General features: G+C 40.1%; 1 protein-coding gene across 1 annotated transcript; it reads left to right on the top strand.

Moving 5' to 3' along the window:
- Positions 1–2,744: 2,744 nt before the first annotated feature.
- Positions 2,745–8,275, top strand: LOC121693388 (the record flags this gene model as incomplete). The annotated part of the gene is made up of 6 exons (XM_042072781.1): positions 2,745–2,907; positions 3,914–4,039; positions 4,139–4,257; positions 5,723–5,927; positions 7,556–7,632; positions 7,802–8,275. Coding segments are annotated over exons 1-6 (1,143 nt in total), but the record flags the coding sequence as incomplete, so codon positions are not given.
- Positions 8,276–24,950: the final 16,675 nt, after the last annotated feature.

Genomic DNA, 24,950 nt, shown 5'->3' with positions numbered 1-24,950 from the left:
CGTTGTTCATAATTTCCTATTGTTACTCCATTAATCAGAGGGTGGGATCTGATTGTTTGTGCCAATGGCTCTATGGATAACACAAATAGAAGGGGCGATAATGGACATCCTTGACATGTTCCTCTAGACAGACTGAAGGGCTTTGATGTTATAGAGTTAGTCAACACTACCGCACTTGGATAGCTGTATAGTAATTTCACCCATTTAATGATGTTTTCTCCCAATCCAAATCTTGGGAGTACTTCAAATAGATATGACCATTCCGCCCTGTCAAAAGCCTTCTCGGCATCCAGGGATAGAATGGCCGTATCTGGGCTTCCCCCCTCAGCATAGATAACATTCATCACTCTTCTCAAATTCTGAAATGCCTGTCTGCCTTTGACGAATCCATTCTGATCTTCATGTATAAGACCTGGCAGGAACTGTTCCAATCTCCGCGCTATGACTTTAGCTATAAGTTTTGTGTCAGAGTTCAGGAGAGATATAGGTCGGTACGAATCACATTTAGATGGTGATCTACTAGGCTTTAGGATGTTGGTAATAAGTGCTCCGGAAAGAGAAGGTGGCAGGGAGTTAGTCCCCAAACCCTCTTTGATCATATCGAAAAAGGGGGGCAGCAGCTTATCTTTAAAGATCTTGTATATATCAATAGGGAGCCCATCTGGGCCTGCTGCTTTCCCTGTCTGCATATGAGCTAGGGCCTTGTACAGCTCATCCAGTTCCAGTGGCCTATCCAGAACCTCTCTGTCTTCTGCGGAGAGAGTAGGGAATGCTAGACCATCAAGAAAATGATTCAATAAGTTTTTGTCTGCTGTAATGTCCGAGCTGTACAATGATTGATAAAATGTTTGAAATGTTTCATTTATTTTCTTGGGGTCTGTTGTAATAATTCCGTTTGAATCTCGTGAATTGTTTTCTCACGCCAGGCAAAAAGTTTTAATACGCCAGGCAAGCAATCTTTCAGCCTTTTCCCCCTGATCATAGAATTGCTGTTTTAATCTATTTAAATTACTGAGGGCCTTATTTACTGAAATTTCATTATAGTGAGCTCTGAGTAGAGTTAATTTATGTTCCAGAGCTGGAGTTTTATTAACTATAACCTCATTTTCTAATGCTTTAATTTTCTATTTCAAACAGTTTGTTTTTAAGTTCCTTGGATTTGTAGCTAGTATAACTAATTATCTGCCCTCTGATATAAGCCTTAAAGGCGTCCCATGTATTGACCTGGAAGAACACATCTATATTTGTGTTGATAAAGTGAATGAATTCTGGATCATGTAGCCATTTGTTATCAAATCTCCAACTAGGGGGTCCGTAGTATTCTTTATGGACCTTGTACTCTAAAGATACTGTGGCGTGGTCAGATAGTATTATACTGCTATAGTAACAATTCTTAACCCTAAATAGTGAAGTTCTAGAAATCAAGAAAAAATCTAACCGTGAATAAGTCCTGTGTGTGGTTGAATGACAGGCGAATTATCTTTTATCAGGGTTAAAGGCTCAGGAAACACTTGCCAGTGTTATACTCTGTTCCTTTTCACTCACTAGGACGACAGAAGATCTGTTTGAAGGCCAACTGGGCAACACTTTATTAACACTGACACAGGCATGACACATACATGTACAGCATCCTAACGTGTTCAGTCTCAGGTGTGACACCCAAACAGGTTCCCAGTGTAACAGCCAGTGGTTTGACTTAATTAGCTAATTAGAGCTCTTCTCATGTCAACATTTCTGTATTATCAGTTCTTTATTATCGTTTCTAATATTTTGAGATAATGATTTTTTTATTTCCATGTAATCAATCATTAAAATTATAATAATGAAGATTAAAATAAAAAAAGCCTTGACATATTTCACTTTATGCATTTCACTTTTCCTTGATATTCTATATTTTGAGATGCATTTGTATAGTGAATAAAGTCTGATTTATGAAAGGAAGCTGACACGAAAAAACAAACAAAAAAGCATCCACATGGCTGAAACCAGGAAGCTGTGGCGCAGCAGAAGCCATTTGACACATTCAGGTCCAAATGCCCACCGTGATACTGGTTCAACTCTGACCTACAGGTATGCTCATTTCCTGATTCCATCTCATTTCTCCCTGTCACTCCTCACTGTCCTATCTGAATAAAGGTTAAACGCCCCCCAAAATATGCTCCAAAAACGCTGAAACCAACCTAATCTAAGAGTTGTTTGGGACCACAGCAAGTTCTTTTTAAGGCAATGTTGCATAGAGATGTAATACACAAAGTGATTCATGACTGCTCTGTCCCTGTCCAACTAAAGAAGACATCTAAATGTTTCTTTAGTTCTGTTCCTTACCATGCAAAATGTTTGTACCTCACATGACGTTTGTGTTCTGATTACAACCCTATAGCCCTAGCTGCTCATTGGCTGGGAGTTTATCAAGCCTGGCGTTTCTGATGAGATATATAGTGCACTGGGTGTCTCTCCTATCTAAAGCAGATTCACTCACACTTCTCCACTGCTTCCTTTGGAACAGCAGAACAACAGAGTCTACCCTTTTATTATTGGAAAGATACAAGGGATGCTACAGTGAACACTGAGCTATCAGAAGACTTCTCTATCGAGGAGAGCACATTTATACTGCTTTTTAAATTCATTGAATGAAAATGGCAGCCCGTGTTTTGCTGATCCTACCAACGCTAGTGGGTGTTTTTGGCGGAGTACTTCTGCAAGTGTTTGATGTCAATGCAACAGGAAAGGTGAGAGCGCTTGAAACAGAAGAGACACCAGAGGAAATGAACCGCCACTCTGCGTCATCAGATTCATCCCATCACTTCAATATCTCCAGCAAAACAGTGGTTCCTGAAGCTAACAAGAGGCAGAATTATATGATTAATGCACTTTTGAAGAAACAGCATACATGGAGGCACCTCTTGTGTAAGTACGATACCTTTGCTATACAATAGATGTGATTTTTTTAATACTTGTTACCTGATGTTACCTGCTAGATGTTACCTGCTAAGGTAATCTAAGCCAGAACTACTGCTTGGCTTTACTATGTGTGATCGACATGGAATATCTGCTGTTCTTGTGACGGGGGAAAAAAACTAAAAACAGGTTACTACCATAAAATCATGAGACTTGTATGGTAGCCTAACTACAGTTAATATAACATCATATGTGAATGACCAGACATGCATCCATTGCAATTTCCAAATAATTCTGGAAAAAAAGGATCAGGATTTCGGTCACTTGTGTAAGTCTCTGGACCGTTCCTGGTTTAGACAAAGCAGCATCACTTAAAATGGTGACTCAGATAATATCTGCATTAGAGTTCTACTAGGCCTGTGCTGTGCTATGCCTCTGATGGATATGATATTCATATGAGGGATCAATCATAGATAGACATAGCTCCCCTGTCTGGTCTTGTATATGCATAGCACAGGAGATTAGAGGTGCATGCAGCAATTGCGCAAGAAGTCAAGTTTATATTTAAAATTATTAGCTGACACTTTTATCCAAAACAACTTATATTTTAACCAAGGATCAAACAAAACACACCAGAGAAGTAGCTCACCCCTCCCTTCAGTATTCCCAGAGAAACTCCACACAGGGTTCAGTTTTTATTTGGGGAACAGGCTGCCCCCACTTTGTTTCCAGTTTTCACAGGCTAGGCTGCTGCCTTATTTTTACAGTGCACTCATGGAATTAGTAGTCAGCGGATCATGAAGAGGTGACTGCTGAATGCGACAAAAAGATGTTATGGGCTGGAAATCGAGTATGATCGCTGATTGCACCTTTAAAAAAAAAAAAAAAAAAAAAAAACTAGTGGCCTCCTAACAATAATTTATATACTGTATGGAAACATCGGCTTTGGCGCCTGTAATATTATGTACCCTTTACTCTATTCTATTCATCAGTCTAGACTATGTTCTCTTCACAGTGTCTTCCAAGAGTTTGGATGGAATGAAAATTAGCAACGATTCTCTACCACAGTTTCAGTGTGACAATGAGTCTCTCGTCCTGAGGTTTACTGTGGCCAATCACACCCGTCAGTTCTTGCTCAACGGTCAGTAGAATATGAAATTAGAATCACTTTACACAGCATTTTAGCACAGTATGTGAATAATTATAGTCCTCACAGGTGACATGTCTCTTGGTTCCATAGAGAACTTCTCACCCATCAACATCCAGCATCTCCCAGCCCACTGCAGACACACTGCAGAGAAACGTGGACCATGGATGCTACTTAAGGTCTTCTTTAAAGGCTGCTACCTTCATCATAAGGTGAGGAGCTCATAGACCGGTTTTCACAGGCATGGATTAAGCTACAAGAAAACTTCACTCTCTAAAACTACAACAAACAACAACAACAATTTGCATTTTATATAGCCATTATAGACACACAAAGCACTTCACAGTAAAGGGGGAAACTCACTAACCACCACCAATAGCACCGACCTGGCTGATGCACAGAAGCCATTATTCACCAGTAGGGATGTAACGATAACCGATATAATGGTAAACCTCGATAAAAATTTTGACGATAACAATTACTGTTTTCATTTCAAATATCCGAATTATCGCAGTTGATTACCACGGTGTGGAAACAGTGTGTTTAATCCTTCCCAGCTTCTTCTGAGCCTGCTTTTGACATACAGTAGGCCTGGTACAATGGAAAAAAAACAAGTACCCTACTGATTCTGTTGTCTAATTGATGGATTAGGTTACATTTTAAAAGAAGGAACATTTTCACCACAAAACGTGTACTGTATCATGTAGCCACTCTGCGTCTTTTTATACCATGGTAATAAATAACCATGATAATTTTGGTCACTATAAGCGTGAGGTTATATTTTCATACCGTTACATCCCTATTCACCAGACACTTACACTCACCACACCAGTTTGAGGTGGAGAGTGAGGGAATGAATGAATGAACCAATTACGCTGGGGGATTAGGGGGCCAGGTTGAATGAGCCAGGTTGGGAATTTGACCAGGACAATGGGGAACCCCCTACTCTTTGCCATGGGATCTTTAATGACCACAGTGAGTCAGGACCTCGGTTTAACATCTCATCCAAAGGACTAGGAGACCCTAGTTCCACCTACTGGACACCCACAAACACCACTTCCAGCAGCAACTTAGTTTTCCAAGGAATTCTCCCATTCAAGTACTAACCAAGCCCACACCTGCTTAGCTTCAGTGATTCAGCAGGGACAGGGTATCCGTTGGTCTGGCTGCTGGCATAGCCTAAGAGGCCTGATGGATGAAGTATATTGGTCTGTGTGCATCACAGGTGTTCTGACCTCTAATTATTTGTTTAAGAAATTAATATAAAATCGTGGCAACAAAGCCTGATTTCCAGACACTACTTTGTAAAGAGAGTCTGGCCTCTCATGATTGGGAACTCTTCCATCGTAAGAGGTGTAAACTTTGCATTTACTTTGGTTATCCTGGACCAATGATTTCAATCACGTTGATCAGGGATTTCTAATGTTACTTCTTACTTTGCAGCCTAATAGATTTGAGTTTTTCTTAATAAAATATACAAAATGAAATCAAATGTGTTTTGCAAAAAGAAGACTTGTGACATATCAGCTATATTGCTCTGTGTGTGTTAAAGTTAATTTGATCTGAAAAGCTCAATATTGAAGCGAAATGGATTTTTATTGTTTATGCACTCTTATTAAGGAATATAATATTTTAATTCTTTAATTAATTTTAAGTCTTGTAACATTTCTTCTCCAGGTGATGGAGTGGATGCAATTCCACTCGGTGACAGTGCAGTACTTTGACCGCGAGCTGATGCGCAATGTAACAGCGGCGGCGGCGTGCCTCGAGCTCACGCCATCACGCGCAGCTTCAAGGACTGTAGCTCCCGTGGTGAAGTGTGAGAAGAATGAAATGACGGTGAAGCTGCTTGGATGCACTCTGAAGCACGTTTTAGTGTCTGGTGAGTGTACTGCAAATAACCTCCACTAGGCCCAAAGCAAGGTTGTCAACCTCACACTTATGTTCTGTCACACTAGCAAGGAAAAAGTCTGACTTTCAAGTCATCAACTCTGACAGTTTTCTGTATTTTTCTACTTATTTGTCAGACAACATGATGAGATACATGATTTTGAATGTGTCAATACCAGCAGCTCAGCGAAATTTGAGGGTTTATCAGAAGATCTGATGGATATTTTAGATATTACAGCAGTGTTTCCCAAAGTCGCAGGAGATTTTATTTGGGTCGCCAGCACAATTTATGTTGTGTTATAGGCCTAACTGATACCATTTGTCATTTGATACCAGGAAAGCTAACAGTTTTCTATTAGGATGTAGTTTGTTAACTACCACAGTCTCAGTTTTGTCATAAAAGCTCATGAAACTGGCGCATGAAAATGGGGGACGAACGCATCGCAGAGGGGGAGCCAGAGCATGGATATCTACCTCTCAAAATGAAATGGTTCTGTGGGGCACCTGCCATGTACAGTACCTCGCAGTTGCAAACTGCAAGGGACATGAATCCGCCTATTTGCACTAACATTAACAGATACCAGCTCGTCAACTTTACCGATTAAAATCTAGTGACCGTGCTGTCAACTAAAGCAGACATCCATAGACCGGACATAAGGACATTCAATTTGCATGTAGATAGTTTTGATTGTAGATGCAATCTTTAAAGTTAATAGCAACCTCCTCACATTCTTATTTCTGATTTAAAATGCACAACAGTGCATTATATTAGGCTACAATTTAAATGGACATTTTAAACACTATTTAGATAGATAGATAGATAGATACTTTATTGATCCCCAGGGGAAATTCAAGGTCTCAGTAGCATACAGACAACACACACACATTCACTAACAGCAGAAAAAGTAATTAAAAGTATATAATATAAAAACACAACTAAGCAATAAGGACAGTAGAAGATAAAGAATATGCTAAATATACTAAAATACAAATTATACTAACTAACACTTAATCTAAATCATTTCTAAAAATAATTTCTCTCGTTTTCTACCTCGCTAACTCCAAAGTAAAGGTGCATTCTTTCGGCAATTGCGCAAAAGCCTCTTGTTCTGATATAACGACTATACAATATAATATAATACAACAATGCAATATAACGACTTGAGTTATTTGCTGTTTACATCAGAATTGACGTCCACAGTGTTATGGACCCATTTGTCTGCAATGCAACGTAGCCTACAATATTTTAATTAGAAATACAGGAACAGCTTACTATGCTGACGAATGCGCAACATGCGAGAACTCTCGGATGCGCATTAAAACGTATCTTTTCAGTAGTCATTTCCAACTTTTCACGCTGATGGTGCTCAAAATGCAACACAACCGTGTTCAAAGCAGGATCTATCTATCTAGATCCTATAGTAATGTATGGTTGGGGGAGGCATAGAAAAGTTGGAGAACCTGTGGCCTAAAACAATATTGGTGGTTGCAGGGTAGATTTAGAGTGAAATGGGTCGCGATGGTCTGTCATTTTTAAAAAGTGGGTCCCCAGAAAAAAAGTTTGGGAACACTGTATTACAGTGTCATTCTAAATTGAATATTACAATTTTACCATTCAAGATCTCCATGTTGATCAAGGAAAGGATGTCAAACAATGGACAAACAATCGGTTTCTGTATGTCAAAATTAATATTGAGGTAAGATCCCTTTCAATTAATGACTCTCCATTTTAATAGAATAAACCATGCACAAATGTAAAATATTCAGTGTGGTATTCATTACCATGTCATTTTTATATTCATTACCATGAAGTTATACAATTTTTATTACATGGTTTTAACTGTATCTCTTTATTTCTCTCTGCAGAAAGAGCAAGCGTTAACTCTGATTTATCTTGATCATATTGGAAAACTTAAAAAAGTGAAAGTCTCTTGCACCCAGAAAAATAGGTCACGTTTACCTATAGCCACCATTGACACAGACACAGATACAGAAACAGCCCCAGCAGACACAAGCACATGCACAGGCACAGACACAAACATGGAGGCATTGCCAACAAGCCCCCCTGAGGAGTTTGAGCGCTTTTGGGAGTTTTGGGGTTTCCCAGACATTCCATCAGGGCCCTACAGACCACCTGGAGTTACGGAAGCACCTGAGTTAACTACAGAGTCTCCTGCAACAGAGCCTGTGACAACAGCACAGGATCCCACTACTAGCATCACAACTACTGTAACTACTGTAGCTGACACTACAACATTGGCTGCTACAACTACAGCTGTTCCTACCACCACCGTAGCTGATACTACAACATCGACTGCTACAACTACAGCTGTTCCTACCACCACCGTAGCTGATACTACAACATTGGCTGCTACAACAACATTGGCTGTTACAACTACACCTGTTCTTACCACCACCCTAGCTGATACTACAACATTGGCTGCTACAACTACAGCTGTTCCTACCACCACCGTAGCTGATACTACAACATTGGCTGCTACAACTACAGCTGTTCCTACCACCACCGTAGCTGATACTACAACATCGGCTGCTACAACTACACCTGTTCTTACCACCACCCTAGCTGATACTACAACATCGGCTGCTACAACTGCAGCTGTTCCTACCACCACCGTAGCTGATACTCCAACATCGGCTGCTACAACTACACCTTTTCCTACTATAACATCAATTGATACAACTACAAACATTCATTCAACTTCAGCAACTACTGCATTTGCCACAACTACAGGTACAGTGATGGCCAAAAATATTGGCACCCATGCTAAAGTTGACTGAAAAGAGGAATATAAAACCATCTTTTGGAAATTGGATCTTAATGCCTTAAGTGAAAAATGAGGAAATATCTAACCTTTAAGGACACCAATTTTCTTAGTGAATGAATAATGTATCATAAATAAATAAATGTTCTTCCTTGAAATACAGGGGTCATAAGTATTCCCACCCCTATGTTAAATTCCCATAGAGACAGGCAGATTTTTATTTTTAAAGGCCAGTTGTTTCATGGATCCAGAATACTGTGCATCAGTTACCTTGGCCTTTGGAATTAAAATAGCCCCACATCATCACATACCCTTCACCATACCTAGAGATTGGTATGGTGTTATTTCAGTTAGCCTATTAGCTGGTTGGATTTGCATTGAATGCAAATCAAACCAGCTAATGCAAATCAAACCAGCTAATAGGCTAACTGAAATTCTAACATTTGTTTGTATTCTTCCCATTTTTGGGGGACAGCTCAGGATCAGTTGTCGCAGATCTCAAAATCATTTTCAATTCTACCTCACCACCCGATGTTGCCGAAATTGGCAATGTTATTCAAACTGCAAAAAATAGTGGCGATTTAACAATCGACATTATGTCCTTTGCATTTGCCGGTATGTGACAGACATTCTGAAATTGGTTTAATGGATATGAAAGAAGTGAATGACTACTGCTAAAAGACAAAGTACATCTCTTTGTATGTGTCCACAGATACAACCACAGGAGCCCCAGTCACTACAACATCCGTCCATCCGTCCGTTCCTACCACTACGGTACCCGACACTACAACATCAGAAGTGACCACTACGTCTCTTCCTACCACTACGGTACCCGACACTACAACATCAGAAGTGACCACTACGTCCGTCCCTACCACTACGGTACCCGACACTACAACATCAGAAGTGACCGCTACGTCTCTTCCTACCACTACGGTACCCGACACTACAACATCAGAAGTGACCACTACGTCTCTTCCTACCACTACGGTACCCGACACTACAACATCAGAAGTGACCGCTACGTCCGTTCCTACCACTACGGTACCCGACACTACAACATCAGAAGTGACCGCTACGTCTCTTCCTACCACTACGGTACCCGACACTACAACATCAGAAGTGACCGCTACGTCTCTTCCTACCACTACGGTACCCGACACTACAACATCAGAAGTGACCACTACGTCCATCCCTGCAACAACAGCAGGCACTACCACATATGCCCCTTCTTCAACACCTGTTACAATATCCATCCCTGCAACAACAGCAGATACCACCACACATGCACCTTTGACAGCAACAGTCACTGATATAACTGCCACAATGTCAGCAGCTACATCTACCCCTATTGCTACATCAACAGCTAATACAGAGGCAACATCTAAATCTTCGACAAATGCACCCTCTACATACCCTGTTACAACATCTGAATCTACAACAAAAGGAGAAACAACAACAGTTGGACCCTCTACAGCAGATGCTGGTACAATAAGCCCATCTACATCTATTGCCACAACCTCTGCCTCTTCAACAGCTCCAGCTGCTGTGTCAACATCACAATCTGCAACATCTACAGACTCTCTTGACATCTCAACAGCACCTGTTACAACTACATCTGATCCTACAACTACTTCAGCTTCTACTTCCACTTCTACAACAGCTGATGTTGCCACAACAACATCAGAGGATACTACAACATCTGACGCTGTCACTACATCAGTATCTGGTACAACATCTAACTGAACATCCTATAGCTGATGACACAACTACATGAATTGTTACTGCATGATTCTACTGTATCAGTATCTTTTAAGTATATATACTCTTTTGATCCTGTGAGGGAAATTTAGTCTCTGCATTTATCTTACATATATCACCTGACTCATTACTGTGAGACAGCAAGGGTGACAACTTGCCTTATGTTAGCTTCTCTGTTCATGACCACCTCTTGACCGTGCCTTCTTGATAACCCCAATGAAATGCTCTTGAAGGTTGTTCTGTTGCTGGTGATTTTGGTTTTGACGGTACATATGCTTGGTTGATGATTGGCAGTTGTGTGAAATCCCCTACCTATAGCAGAATGAATTGATCTCTCCTGTGTATTTGAAATTCCTTTTGGATAGTAGTTCTGGTCTGTGGTTAGCATCTATATCAGATGAATTCTTACCTTTGTCTGCAGGATTACTTGCAGTTGTCAGAGGACAAAAGATATAAAAAAAGAAAGATATATCATGTGTCACACAGTTTATTATGACCACCACCCTAGTGAAATGGCAGTCATATAGGTTTAATCAGAGTTTTGATGATGATTTTCGTTTTGATCCGTCACCCACACGCTGCACAGAACCTGCTTTTTTTTTTTTTTTGAACATTATGTTTATTGGATTTTTCAAAATGTACACATCATACACATACACATAACTCTTATCAGGATCTACATATATGCATGTGCACAAGTACACACCTATACATATATACACATATACTGTACATATACGTCCATGTCAAGAAAAAAAAAAAAGAAAAGCAAAGCAAAAAAAGGTAGATGATTTTCGAGGTATTCAGTAAATTGACCCCATAGTTTGTAAAAGCTCTCAATTTCCCCCTTGTTGGCGTATGTTAGCTTTTCCATGGCTATGCAGTTGGAAAGGTTCTTAAACCATAATCCCACTGAAGGTGTCTCAGTGCTCTTCCATGAGGTAGCAATAGAGTGTTTAGCCTGTAATGAACATACATTAATTATCTTTTTATGAGCACCTGACAATCTTATCTCAAGTGGAAAAAGACCAAGGATGAAAATCTTAGGGCATGCAGGAAGTATCATCGAGGTAATGTCAGACAAAGTCCTTACAACCTTTTCCCAGAATTCTCTAATTTTTGGGCAGTTCCACAGACAATGAAATAGTGTACCCTCTTCTAGGCCACATTTACGTAACACATAGGTCTGAGTTATTCTTATTAAAACGATGCAGAAGGGAAGGAGTTATGTAAGTGTGCATAATCCATTTAAATTGTATCAATTTAAATCTGGTGTTGATAGTCTGTGTTTGAGCTGTTTGGCAAACTGTCTTCCAGTCTACTTCAGAGATTTCCCTGCCCAGGTCACACGCCCACTCCAGCCTTTTGCTATTTGAGGATTCTTCAGAAGTATCCACAAACAGTTTATATAGGAGGGACACCTGGCCACGGCCATGGAGATTGTCCATTATAGCCCTTTCAAGGATGGATAGAGGGGGTCTACGGGGGACTGATTTTGTTCTTTTAACATAAAACTCCTGATTTGCAAGTATTTGAAGAAGTGATTCCTGTGGATATTGTAGGTTCTTTGTAAATCCTCAAAGCTATACATTACATCATTGTCATTGTACATATACATAATTTTGCTAATCCCTCGATCTGCCCAAGATTTAAAACCAGAGTCATTTCTGCCTGGAGGGAATCTGCGGTTACCCCATATTGGGGTAAATCCTGATATATCAGACTCTAAATTTAAATATTTTTGTATTTTGTACCAGACTTTAATGGTATTCTTAACAAAAGGATTATGGGTGTCTTTTATCAATTTTTTTAGTGCATCAGAATATAAATACAAATGTAAAGGTAATGAAGATGTAGTGGCAGTTTCTATTCTGACCCAAGGGGTGGTAAAATCATCCAAGAACCAGAACATGGCAGCTCTAATCTGGGCGGCCCAATAATACCATTGGAAGTTTGGAACTTGGAGTCCCCCTCTATCGTAAGGCATATATAGTAAGGAGAGTCTAAGTCTAGGGCGTTTATTATTCCAAATAAAGTTAGTTATTAGTTCTTTCAGTCTAGAAAATAAAGTGGGTGGAGGGTTTAAGGGAATGGACTGAAAAAGATATAACAATTTTGGCAAAATATTCATTTTAATGATATTGACACGGCCTATAATGATATGGGAAGGTCAGCCCATCTTTTAACAGAGTCTGTTATACTGTTAAGACTGGATTATAGTTCTCTGAGACTAGGTCATCTACGCTAGGGGTTACTTTTATTCATTTAAAACCATTGGGAGAGTTATGAAACTCAGTTCCCACTATTGGGTAGTCTTAGTCGAGTCATAAAACCCCTGGATATCTTCATTAAGTACTTAAACGTTTGAATTAGCTGATTAGCCTAATTAGCTCGCTTGCCACCACTCTCCACTCTCCTTGACACAAAAGGGTTGAAGGCAAAGGATACTGTTAAAAACCTTGGTGTATTAATTGACAGTGATCTAAATTTCAACAGCCACATGAAAGCGATAACTAAATCAGCTTTTTACCACCTCAAAAATATTGTCAAACTCAGAGGGCTGATGTCAAAACATGACTTAGAAAAACTCATTCATGCATTTATCTCCAGCAGGGTTGATTACTGCAATGGACTGTTCACAGGCCTTCCTAAAAAGACTATTAAACAGCTTCAGGTGATACAAAATGCAGCAGCTAGGACTCTAACAAAAACTAAAAGAACTGACCACATTACTCCAATTCTTAAGTCCTTGCACTGGCTTCCAGTAAGTCACAGAATTGACTTTAAAGCACTATTGCTTGTTTATAAATCAGTAAATGGAGCAGGACCTAAATACTTGTCAGACATGCTTCAGCAGTACACACCTTCTCGTCCTCTCAGGTCCCAGGTGAAAAACCTGCTAGTAAAACCTACAGTTAGAACTAAACATGGTGAAGCAGCTTTTAGCTGCTATGCGGCTCAGCTGTGGAACCAACTTTCGGATGACATTAAAAAGGCCCCAACTGTAGCCAGTTTTAAATCTAGACTTAAGACCAAACTGTTCTCAGAAGCTTTCTGCTAACTGTGCCGAGTTACAAATTCTGAATCTGCCTCGATAATTATTCTACTTTGTCTTTTTTATTACTTTTCTTTACTACTTTTGCCTTTGTTTTTGCTTACTAATTATTCTTTATTTTTAAATGATTTTACCTTGTGTTTTATGTTTTCTTTTTATTATGATCTTTACCTTTTAACTATTCTTTGACTATATTGCCCTTCTATGCTTTTATTTGTTATTATCGTTTGGTTTTGTTTATGTAAAGCACATTGAATGACCTCTGTGTATGAAATGTGCTATATAAATAAACTTGACTTGACTTGACTTGACTTGACCACTGGCTAGACACTGCAGTCAAAAGGTTAGCGGTTTCGCCGTCACGCCCCCGAGGCGAAATTTTGCTGGCCGAAAATCGCGAGGTGTTTCGCTGTGTGGAAATACACCGTGAGTTCGCAGGTATGCGATGCGCTCGCTCGATCCGCACCAGAGTAGGAAAGTTCTCATTCCCGAGGACGTCTGGGAGCCAATTCTCCAAGAAAGTTTCAGCATCGTCACCCTTCACATTTTCTGGAAGACCGATTATGCGTATATTAGAACGACGTGAACGGTTCTCCAGGTCATCGTTCTTCTCAGTGAGTAGTTTCACCTTAGTTTCAAGCTCAGTTACTTTAGCTGTGAATTGTGCTGTTAAGTCCTCCGCGTCACTGATACGACTTTCAGCAGTAGCCTCCCCTTGATAGTTTCTATGTCAGATCTGATGTTAGCTATGCCGTCAATAACTTCTCTGTGTCGTGCCAGACCTTCAGCCCTAAGAGAACTTATGTCTTCGAGAATAGCATCCTGCCGCGTAGTTTCTGCAGTATGCTTCCATCGTCTCACACATGTCGTTATCACTGGTTAGCAAGCTCGATGCTGCTAAGTCGGAGCTAGGCTGTGCTCTGTTGCTAGCCGAAGCTACTCTTGTAACTGATTGCCTGGTGTTTGATGAATTTTCAGGTTTTGTTCTTGCCTTCTTGGCTTTCTCCATTTCCAGATTTTCTTTTAACTTCGAGCCTTTCCTAATTTAGAACAATATTGTGGACTTTCTAAGGGTATATTTCTTGTTCACTAGTCAGAGATTAGCAGGGTACGTCTGTCTACCTCGTTGCCATAACCGGAAGTCCTAATTGAAAACAAGAAAGTGTCTGTAGGGACCATGTAGCCTAACGTTATAAGGGTAAATCGCGCTGATTGTTGGGTTGATAGTTTAGGACAGTGCCCCTCCTCTCCCCCACCTGACGTGAGTACACTACCCAGCACCAGGGTAACTTTAACACAGTTGCATAGTTTTTTGAGAGTTCAGGGGAAATCGTTATTCTTTCAACCGTCCATGCAGTCCAGCAGCTGTCGACATGCAGTGGAAATCAGGCGATTTCGAAAGGTATGTATCTGCTTTTAACTTTTTTTTAATTCAGACGGATTTTAAAAGTCCACCCCAGGGCTGCCAACTTTTCAAAAAATCTTGGAGTGAGATTTGGTGGGGCCAACCAAAATTTTGCTGCGGAAATTTTTGTTTGGCTCATTCAGCATTATACCGTACAGTAAAAAAAACGTACATCAGTGGTTCTCAGGTGTAGGGACCAGGCATGGACGGATTATGAACTTTTGGGCCCCTGGGCCCACATGTATTAAGGGCTCCCCACTAATTGTCACATATGTGGAAGGGGGATTTGGGGGTCCTCCCCCAGAATTTCTTTCATTTGTTTGATGTGATTTCCTGTATTCTGGTGCATTTTGGTAGCTTAGAAATCTAGACACACCCTAGCGGCAGCAAATTACATTTGCTTCCAGGGCTAGTCTAGCAACTCTCCGTTGGCTTGTGAGCTCAAAAAATTAAACTTCTATCAGGCCAATCAAATCGTCTATAGAGTCGTTAGGGGGGCATAACATAATGATTGATGGCAGAGTTGCAACGGTTTGGCTTAAATTCCCTGCTACTTGAAAACAAAGAAGATGGATATTGCTGTTGGCCAACAGTGTGACACGAGTTAAGCTTGTTTTGAGATGGCAAAAGTTTGAACTAGCCAACTAGCTCCGCTGGTGGGAAAACGCATGGGACTCAGTGCAGTCCTATTGCGTGCAGAAGGAATTTGAAAGACAACCGATTATCCCGCCCCTCGGACTGAGCCCTGCGAACGGTGAGTGTCCAGACCTTACATTTTAATGTGGGTCTGGCTCGTCAGGCTAGCATTTTGGGGATGGCCAATACTAAATTCAATCAGATTCATAGCCTACATCCTGATGTGTTGATATTGAGGCAATGATTCCATGCAAAGGCTTGGGCTTCAGGGCCCCCTGACACCTTGGGCCCCTGGGTCTGGGCCCGGAAGGCCCATGCAGTAATCTTTTTTGGACTAGATGCAATTTCCTGAATTCTGGTACATTTTAACAGGTTATTTAGATACTTCTATATAACAAAATAAAGCCAGCCTACGAAATTAATAAAAAGTAAATCATGCATAATTTAAAAATAACTCAATAGGCTACTTGGCTACGCAATAAGGTTTCCATTACAGCACCGCAGACGTTCAATGAACGCATAAAAGCGGATGGTTTGTTTGAAATCCCGACACTCTTTCAACTACATGGAACGTAATAGTGATCATCAAATACCTCCCCAGATTTCAGTGCCCATCAGTCCCAACATTTAACAATATAATCAAACAGTACAAAAGTAAATTAAATATCAAACTAAACCGAAAATGTCATGCTTTTGAAGGCCTACCAGTATGCCGCTCCAAGAAACGCATGTCTCAAAATAAAACTCGCATAAGAAATAAAGGGCTGTCTCGAATACAATCCTGCCCCTAAAGGCCTGTACTTTGTTTTAAGACCCCGGCCATAATTTGAGGATTTACAGTATCTAAGTAGACAAACTGGCTTCAGATATCCAACAGAGTGAATAGAGATTGTGCAGTCTTAGCTGTGGTTAGTGACGTGATGCTGTTAATGGGGAGTTTTACATAGCCTAGCGTAACCCTATAGGTTATTATTTATTTGGCGTACCTATAAGGCTTTTTACCTTATCAAAAGTGAGGGGGATGACTGATCTCTTCAACACTGCGGGGGATTTGCCGCTTGTCACTGTGTGTGTGACAGAAGAGGAATGGGAGAATGCGTGTAACAAAAAAAAAAAGTTTATGAGCGATTTACGCGCAAATGGGAGAATCCAATGAAAATGACAATGAAGCACTAAACAGATGCTGAAAACAGCACTGGTATTTCGCACGGCAAAAGTGGGGGGGGTCCAAACTAACAATTTTAAAAAGTGGGTGGGTGTTTTTTAAGAATTTAAGAAATGTTTGTATATTTTAACTTTTAAATGCATCAATCAGGTGCACTTTCCAAACAAATTCAGAGGTCAGACTTGCTTATTTTTATGGAAATATTTGTGCTGTAGCCTAAGCTATTTTGCACTTCAGAATTATAACCATGCACACACAGGTGGAATAGTTATGGTGATAGTGCAATAAGTTCACAACCACAAAAACATATGCTACATTTCACAGTTCAGAAATGTTCAAAAATGTGTGTACATTTCAGCACTCCATGAAATTATGCAGAAGTGGTCACCTGTGTTATTCAGCTAGTTTATTTAAGATAATATATTGGTCATTGTTATGGCCATAGCCTATAGCCTACATGCTATTCCTTTTTCAGGATGTACCCATATCTGCATGATGTGAATGTTTGCATATGGCTTATGTCAGGCTTTATATCAATATTTGTGTCTCGTTATTTGATTTTCTTCATATTTTTGCATTAATGTCACTAGGAAGCATGCCAATATAAATATATTCATTTATCTGTAATGGGATTGGCTGGAACCTGACAATATAAAATATATATATTGTATATTTGAATGTGGTAATATGGTGGCAGCATGGAGGGGAGTGTCTCCAGGATGCTGGTGTCACTGTTAAGCCTTCATGAGGTGTCGTGGGCCTAACTTAATGAAACATCGGTGAATGAGGGTGCCCACTTGATAACCCCAATGACATGCCGCATACTATATACTGCTGTTGGATGGGCCATTTGTATTGTTTATGTGACCATTTGTTGGCGGATTTGTAGGTAGTGTGCTTTTTAAAGTTAAACTTGAGCAGGGGCTTCTGAATGTTTTTTTTTTCTTGGATTTTGGCACAAGGGATTTTAACATCTAATCCTGTGTATTAATGTAATGCTGAAGATAGCGTAGGCTAGTGACTGCTGTGAATAGGGCAGCTGGCAACTTGGGAAAGACCTTGTGACAGTACGGAAAGACGGCTGACAGGAGGAAATAGACCCCGCCGGGGCTACAATGGGTTAGCAGCTCATTGTGGCAGTAGCCCAGGCTTCACTAAGCTATGGGCTGCACCCTACTAAGCTACAGTACGACATAATGAAAAAATACCCCTAGAGTCAGCGAGAGCAGGGCGGAAGATGACTCACTTGTGATAGACATGGTCACTGACCCTGGAACGAATTTGATTACGAGTAAGGAAAACTTGTTTGTGGAAGCCACTAGTCCAGAGAAAACTGAGAAAAAGCTGCAGATGTGTGTGTGTGGTTGGCAGAAGGTTACAAGTCTAAAGGGCCTGAAAATTCATCAAGGGAAAAAGAAGTGCTTGGTAGAGGGAACACAGGGTCCCCGCATTGATAGCTATTTCTTAAGAAGTGCATCAAGTCAGTCGGTTGAAGTTCAGCGACAGGAAGAAACCCACAGTTCGCAGGACATCAGTACCCCTATTGTTGAGGAAAGTAAGTTCTAGCACTGAGGCAGAAAGAGAGGCCAGTCAGCCAAGGAGGGAGAAGATTAATGGTCATAGGCCTGGGGTTAGATGGCCAGGTGCAGCAGAATGTAGAATGTGGGAAGATGTTAATAGTGATTTGGTCAGTATCCTGGGTCAGCTCAAGGGGACGGCTGAAAGCAAATTAGAGAAACTGGGAGACATTATTAATAGCTATGGTAAGGAAAGATTTGGGACTATTGAGATAAGGACAAAACGGCAACATGAGAAGGAAGGTATTGACTGTCTACAGGCAGATGTGAGGGAGCGGTTGGCAGTGCTAAGAGCTGAAAATTTTAGGAAAAATAGGAAGAAGAAATCACGAGCTCGACTAGCATTCTATAAAGACCCATTTAAGTTTGTTAAGTCTTTATTCGTAATGCAGAAGAGTGGTAGTCTTTTGGAACCTAAGCAGAAGCTTGAGGAGTATTTAGAGGGAGTGCACAAAGATAGGTAGAGGTTCAGAGAGATGGTACTTCCTGCAGATATCCCACCTATTGGTGAATTAAGTAGCCAATGCGACGATAGTCCAAGGTGGAAAGAGGTGCAAGAAGTAATAAAACGTGCAAGGGCCTCTTCAGCCCCGGGACCTAATGGAGTGCCCTACCGGTTGTATAAGAGTGCACCAGATGTTTTAAGATTTCTATGGCAATTAATGAAGATAGTTTGGAAAAAGCAGAGTATTCCCAAGGCTTGGCGGAGGGCTGGGGGAATATTTATTCCCAAAGAAAAGGACGCAGTGGAGATTAATCAATTTAGGCCAATTAGTCTACTGAATGTTGAAGGGAAGGTTTTCTTCAGTGTGGTGGCACGGAGACTGACAAATTACCTTGAAAGGAATAAACTAATTGATACCACGGTGCAAAAAGCTGGAATTCCTGGCTTCTCCGGGTGCTTAGAGCATACCAGCATGATTTGGCACCAAATTCAATTAGCAAAGCGTGAGAAGAGAGACCTGCACGTTGTGTTCTTGGATTTGGCTAATGCTTTTGGGTCTGTGCCGCATAGTCTGTTGTGGGAGGCCTTTGATTATTTCAGAATCCCAGGTAGCATTAAAAGCCTAGTAAAAGCATACTTTCTGGATATTCAATTATGTTTTACTACAGCTGATTACACCACAGGGTGGCAACAACTTGAGATAGGAATCATGGTCGGATGTACCATCTCCCCACTTGCTTTTACAATGGCAATGGAGGTCATCATTAGGGCCTCAAAATGGGTAGTGGGTGGGGAGAAGTTGCAGGGAGGGCCACGCCTCCCCCCGATTAGGGCTTTCATGGACGACATGACAACCTTGACGTCAACCGTTCCATGCACCAACAGGTTGCTGGATAAGTTAAATAGTAATCTGCAATGGGCCAGAATGAAGGTGAAGCCAAGTAAGTCTAGGAGTCTCTCAATTGTTAAAGGGAAGGTAATAGATAAGAAGTTTGCTATAAATAAGGAGGTGATTCCCACAGTTCTGGAGAAACCAGTGAAGAGTATGGGAAGGTGGTATGATGCAAGCCTTAGTGATAAATCACTGGTTGAAGACTTGAGACAGGTCACTAGGCAAGGTATTGCAAAAATTGACAAGTCAGGGCTGCCAGGTAAGCTCAAACTGTGGTGTTTGCAGTTTGGTTTGTTGCCTCGGCTAATGTGGCCATTGACAGTTTATGAAGTTCCTCTGTCAAAGGTAGAGAGGTTGGAAAAAATGATCAACTCCTTTGTCAGAAAATGGCTCGGAGTCCCACGCTGCTTAAGCAGTGTAGCCTTGTATGGGAAGGGTATTGTAGAGTTGCCAATATCTAGTTTGACAGAGGAATTTAAGTGTGCTAAGGCTAGATTGGAAATGACTCTTACTCAGTCCAAGGACCCAGTGGTGAGGAAAGTTGCACCCACAGTTAATGCAGGGAGGAAGTGGAACCCAGAGCAGGCAGTTAAGCAAGCTCAATCAGCATCGAAGCATTGTGATATAATGGGCCATGTGCAGCACGGGCGGGGGGGTCTAGGGGTGGGTGTAAGTAAACCCTTGTGGAGTAAGGCTTCTGCAGGAGAAAAGAGGAAAATGGTAGTGGAGGAAATGCATAGACAGGAGGAGGCTGTAAGATGTACTAAGGCAGTGTCGCAGGCAAAACAAGGGCAGTGGGTGAACTGGGAAGGGGTGGAAAAAAGACGGATTAAATGGAAAGATTTATGGGGTATGGAAGCTGGTAAGATCAGATTTATGTTAGGTGCTACATACAATGTGCTCCCATCTCCCAAGAATTTAAGTCAATAGTTTGGTGAAGATGATAAATGCATACTTTGCTCGTGTGTGGGCAGTCTCCACCATATCCTATCAGGGTGCAAGGTAAGTCTCACCCAGGGGCGGTATACGTGGCGTCATAACCAGGTATTGAAATGTGTGGCAGTGGCAATAGAGGATAAAAGGAGAGAAGTCAATTAATTAGCAGCTAGTAAAGGGGTAAGGCAAATTAACTTTGTACGTCAGGGGGATAAACCTTGTTCCGCGAAGGCCAGGTGTAAAACCGGCCAGTTGAAAAATGGGGCGGGCTGGGAAATGAAGGTTGATCTTGGCCAGCAGATGGCGGTACCTCCACATATAGTGAGTACTAAGCTACGACCCGACGTAATTCTATGGTCGGATTCAGAGAAGATAGTTTACTTCATTGAACTTACTGTTCCTTGGGAAGACAGAGTGGAAGTGGCTAATGAGCTGAAGAGAGCTAAATACACTGAAATAGCAGAGGAGGCAGCTAAGCGAGGTTGGAGTGCACGATTAAGGCCTATTGAAATCGGTGCACGTGGGTTTGTGGCCAGATCTGCTATTGGCTTGCTGTCTGAATTGGGCATTTGTGGTCGAAGTCTAAGGCAGGTGGTTAGTAACATGTCTTTAGCAGCAGAACGGGCAAGCGAATGGTTGTGGGTAAGGAGAAGTTACCCTTCCTGGGGCGCAAGCTAAGGTAAGCTAACTGGCTCATTTGTTTTGTGTTTGTGATGGACTGTGCCTAGGTTGATGGTACTTGGCTAAGGTTTTTTATGGTTTATGGTTCAGTCCGCATCAACGGGACGGACCAACCTAGCCAACTTAGACCATGCCTAGGTTGATTAAGGGTATTTGGATGTTTGTTGTGGTAATATGGTGGCAGCATGGGGCGTAAGCTAACTGGCTAATTGGGGGCCAAGCAGCGAAGCTGCGAGGCAACCCATAGTGATTCTATGATTTCTTCCCTATTATTGGGGGCCAAGCAGCGAAGCTGCGAAGCCCCTTTGTGTTTCTATGATTTCTTACTATTATTATTAGAGTGCATGAAAATGCACTCTACTGTTATCCGAATTCTTATTACAGTGCATGAAAATGCACTGTACTGTTCTTCCTAGGCTTCTTCTTATTATAGTGCATGAAAATGCACTATATTGTTCTTCCAAAATTTCTTATTACAGTGCATGAAAATGCAATGTACTGTTCTTCCTAGGCTTCTTATTCTTCTTCTTCTTCTAACGCATTTAATGCAGCTTCAACCGTTTAACGTAGAAACTTCATTCAAACTATGTTACGTAGGTCTTACTTAGGATATGGGTGCTATGTATTTTTCAGCTTTGTAACTTTTATACTTTTTAAACTATTAATTAAAAACTATCAAAATTTCCCCATTGACTTAACATTATGATTATGACATCACAATACGGCCGTTAAGCAATTAGAATCCTATGGCAGGTGTTCGGGCCACCTGGACCAACTGCCAGTCTCAGGCTTTAAGCATACAAACTGGCCCTATTAAGACTACACATCCTGTTCAACTGCTTCCTCTGCCAAAAACTGTTTCAAAATAAAAGTCCTCACTACAATATTTCACTGTTAAACAATTTAACCCTTTAAACTACTGAACTTTTTAACTGTTCAGCCATTGTAACTGTTACTTGTCATCAACTATGACTCCTACCCACTGTAGCTAGTTAGCTAAGTTAGCTAAGTAACATGGTTAACATAGTTAGCATGCTAGCATGTTAGCATGCTAGTTAGCATTTTTAGCTAAGTTAGCTAAGTCACATGGTTAGCATAGTTAGCATGCTAATTAACATTTTTAGCAAAACTGCTTAAAATGATTAGCTAAGTTAGCTAAGTAACATGGTTAGCATAGTTAACATGTTAGCATGCTAGTTAGCATTTTTAGCAAAACTGCTTAAAATGATTAGCTAAGTTAGCTAAGTCACATGGTTAGCATGTTAATTAGCATTTTTAGTAAAACTGCTTAAAATGATTAGCTAAGTCAGCTAAGTAACATGGTTAGCATAGTTAGCATAATTAGCATGTTAACATGCTAGTTAGCATAACTGCTAAAAATAATTAGCTAAGTCACATGGTTAGCATACTTAGCATTTTAACATTGTTAGCATGCTAGTTAGCATAGTAACTTGGTTAACGTTATTATCTTTGTTAATATAGTTAGCATAACTGCTAGCAAACATTAGAGCCATTCCAAGTGTCAGTTATCGTCAACTATCTACCTAAATAATTTAACCATTTAAACTATCCACTTATTTAACCGTTCAATCATTCCAACTATATTAAACCTTATCTACGAAGTAAATTATTTACCTATATAAACTATCCACCTATTTAACTGTTGAGTCATTCCAACTATATTAAACCTCATCTACCTAGCAACCAATATAGTTTGTTTTTACTCTGTATGATATTTGACATCATATTTTTTGCATTTTCATGCACTGTATTTCCTTCAGGAAATGCTTTTCTAGTTATAGTGCATGAAAATGCACTATACTGTTCTTCCAAAATTTCTTATTACAGTGCATGAAAATGCACTGTACTGTTCTTCCTAGGCTTCTTATTACAGTGCATGAAAATGCACTGTACTGTTCTTCCAAGGCATTTTATTACAGTGCATGAAAATGCACTGTACTGTTCTTCCTAGGCTTCTTCTTCTTCTTCTTCTTCTTCTTCTAACGCACTTAATGCAGCTTCAACCGTTTAACGTAGAAACTTCATTCAAACTATGTTACGTAGGTCTTACTTAGGACATGGGTGCTATGTATTTTTCAGCTTTGTAACTTTTATACTTTTTAAACTATTAATTAAAAACTATCAAAATTTCCCCATTGACTTAACATTATGATTATGACATCACAATACGGCCGTTAAGCAATTAGAATCCTATGGCAGGTGTTCGGGCCACCTGGACCAACTGCCAGTCTCAGGCTTTAAGCATACAAACTGGCCCTATTAAGACTACACATCCTGTTCAACTGCTTCCTCTGCCAAAAACTGTTTCAAAATAAAAGTCCTCTCTATAATATTTTACTGTTAAACAATTTAACCCTTTAAACTACTAACTGTTTGGCCATTGTAACTGTTACTTGTCATTAACTATGACTCCTACCCACTGTAGCAAGTTAGCTAAGTTAGCTAAGTAACGTGGTTAGCATAGTTAGCATGCTAGCGTGTTAGCATGTTAGTTAGCATTTTTAACAAAACTGCTAAAAATGATTAGCTAAGTTAGCTAAGTAACGTGGTTAGCGTGTTAGCATGCTAGTTAGCATTTTTAACAAAACTGCTAAAAATGATTAGCTAAGTTAGCTAAGTAACGTGGTTAGCATAGTTAGCATGCTAACGTGTTAGCATGCTAGTTAGCATTTTTAGCAAAACTGCTAAAAATGATTAGCAAAGTTAGCTAAGTAACATGGTTAACATAGTTAGCATGCTAGCATGTTAGCATGCTAGTTAGCATAGTTAGCAAAACTGTTAAAAATGATTAGCTAAGTTAGCTAAGTAACATAGTTAGCATGCTAGCAGTTAACATGCTAATTAGCATTTTTAGCAAAAAAACTTGGTTAACATTATTATCTTTGATAACATAGTAGCATAACTGCTAGCAAACATTAGGGCCATTCCAACTGTTAGTTATCGTCAATTATCTACCTAAATAATTTAACTATTTAAATGATCCACCTATTTAACCGTTCAATCATTTCAACTATATTAAACCTTATCTACCAAGCAAATCATTTAACTATATAAACTATCCACCTATTTAACTGTTCAGTCATTCCAACTATATTAAACCTCATCTACCTAGTTCAGTCATTCCAACTATATTAAACCTCATCTACCTAGCAAATAATTTAACCATTTAAACTATCCACTTATTTAACTGTCCAGTCATTCCAACTATATTAAACTTTGTCTACCTAGCAAATAATTTAACCTTTTAAACTATCCACCTATTTAACTGTTCAGTCATTCCAACTATATTAAACCTCATCTACCTAGTTCAGTCATTTGAACTATATTAAACCTCATCATGTTGGTTGCCAATTAGCACATCATCTGTTTTAACAATATATTTCACACCATATGTTTTGCATTTTCATGCACTGGTAATTCCCTGGAATTGCGTTTTCTAGTTATTATTCTTCTTCTAACGCACTTAATGCAGCTTCAACCGTTTAACATAGAAACTTCATTCAAACTATGTTACGTAGGTCTTACTTAGGACATGGGTGCTATGTATTTTTCATCTTTGTAACTTTTATACTTTTTAAACTATTAATTAAAAACTAATCAAAATTTCCCCATAGACTTAACATGGGCTGATGACATCACAATAGAGCCGTTAAGCAAT

This window comes from Alosa sapidissima, chromosome 19 (assembly GCF_018492685.1).
Source record: "Alosa sapidissima isolate fAloSap1 chromosome 19, fAloSap1.pri, whole genome shotgun sequence".
Lineage (NCBI taxonomy): Eukaryota > Metazoa > Chordata > Actinopteri > Clupeiformes > Clupeidae > Alosa > Alosa sapidissima.
The sequence above is the reverse complement of the archived record's forward strand: the minus strand, read 5'-3'. Positions and strand labels throughout refer to the sequence as shown.